This window comes from Emiliania huxleyi (genome assembly GCF_000372725.1).
Source record: "Emiliania huxleyi CCMP1516 unplaced genomic scaffold EMIHUscaffold_5541, whole genome shotgun sequence".
NCBI lineage: Eukaryota > Haptophyta > Isochrysidales > Noelaerhabdaceae > Emiliania > Emiliania huxleyi.
In genome coordinates this window covers 1-1,561 of record NW_005197845.1, presented here as the reverse complement: position 1 = coordinate 1,561, position 1,561 = coordinate 1, and the positions used below count along the sequence as shown (strand labels likewise).

At 65.1% G+C, this 1,561-nt stretch overlaps 1 protein-coding gene across 1 annotated transcript; it reads left to right on the top strand.

Annotated features, from left to right (window-relative positions):
* Positions 1 to 368: 368 nt before the first annotated feature.
* On the top strand, positions 369 to 774 carry EMIHUDRAFT_317954 (hypothetical protein; the record flags this gene model as incomplete). The annotated part of the gene is made up of 2 exons (XM_005765391.1): positions 369 to 473; positions 544 to 774. The coding sequence occupies 2 exons, from the start codon at positions 369 to 371 to the stop codon at positions 772 to 774; spliced, it is 336 nt and encodes a 111-aa protein (XP_005765448.1).
* Between the last annotated feature and the right edge of the window lie 787 nt (positions 775 to 1,561).

Below are 1,561 nucleotides of genomic sequence, written 5' to 3'. Positions count from 1 at the left end.
GCGCCTCCCGCGCCGCTACGCCCTTCGGCACGCCCAAGGAGGCTGCAAACCGCGAAGGCCACGCCGACCTCGCCGCCTGGCTGGTCGCCAGCCGCGGCTGGACGCCGCTCCAGCACCTCGAGGCGTGCCCCCAGACTAGCGGCTGAAGAAGCGTGAGCGCATTGTCCTCACGCTCACTGTCCCTCTTCCCGCAGGCGCTCACCGTCGAGCGGGCGCGGGCGCTGCTGCGCGGCGGCGCGGACTCTTCAGCCGGCGAGCCTTCTGCCCTCGAGCGGGCGCGCGTCCTCTGCTCGTGGGGCGAGTCGGATCCGACCGCTGCGGCCGTCGGCTCCACCGTCGCGATCCACTCTCTCGTCTCGCGGCCCTCGATGAACGGCAAGGTCGGCGTCGTCGTCTCCGCGAGCGCTTCGACGTGCCGCTTCGGCGTGCGCGTGACGGGCGAGGCCAAGGCCCTCGCACTGAGGCGTGCCATGGTCTCTCCCCCACTCGCCGGAACCTCTCTTTGACACACCTATGCCCTCCCTCAGGCCGGCCAACTTGCAGCCAGCGGCCGAGGCGGTGGAGGCGGGCAGGCTGGTCCTCAAGGCGGCGGAGTGGTCGCCGCAATCGCACGAGCTCTTCCCGGAGGCGGCTCGCAAGCGGGCGGTCGAGGTGATGCGGCTGGGCTACCTGATCGCGTGGGACGAAGAGCGCTTCGACGGCGGCTCCGGAGCGGCTCCGGAGCTGGCGGACGTCTGGCGCGGCTTTGTGCTGCCAAAGGTGGTGGCGCGATGAGGCCACACACACACACAGACACACACACACACACACACACACACACACACACAGACACACACACACACACACACACACACACACACACACACACACACACACACACACACACACACACACACACACACACACACACACACACACACACACACACACACACACACACACACACACACACACACACACACACACACACACACACACACACACACACACACACACACACACGGGGCGCGCGAATTGTTTTGAATCTAAAAAATCGCGGGCGGGAAAAAACACGCGGCACGAATCGTACGAGCTGTGTCGGATACTATCCCGGATCCGCGTTCGCGCCAAGGCCAAGGCCTCCACACTCCACACACCAGACAGTCAGAGACAGCCGCAACTTGTGTGAGGGGGCATCATAGATGACCGCGGGTACTTATACAGTCTCAGAGCCGGACGGGCCCTCACCGTCCTCATCCCCTCCCCAGGGCCCTCCCCCTCAGGCTAGGCCCTCGCCACCGGTCCACCGCCTCTGACGCCGTCTCCGCGGTCAAGCCTCGCCCCGGAAAAGTTCCCCCCGCCTCCTGCTCCTCCGCCGCCCGAGCGCATCTCGCGCACTTAACCCGAGACGGGGACTGCCACGACGCACACGATCGGCCCGCGGTAAACGCTTTCACCCGCCCCTCCTTGTGTTTGGAGATCAGGCCTTTGGAGCCCTGGCCCCCAAACCCCTCCGCCGCGACGAGTTGTTGGCCTGTCTTGGTTCTCAAGGACAAAATAAAAAACCAAAAACAACTTTATG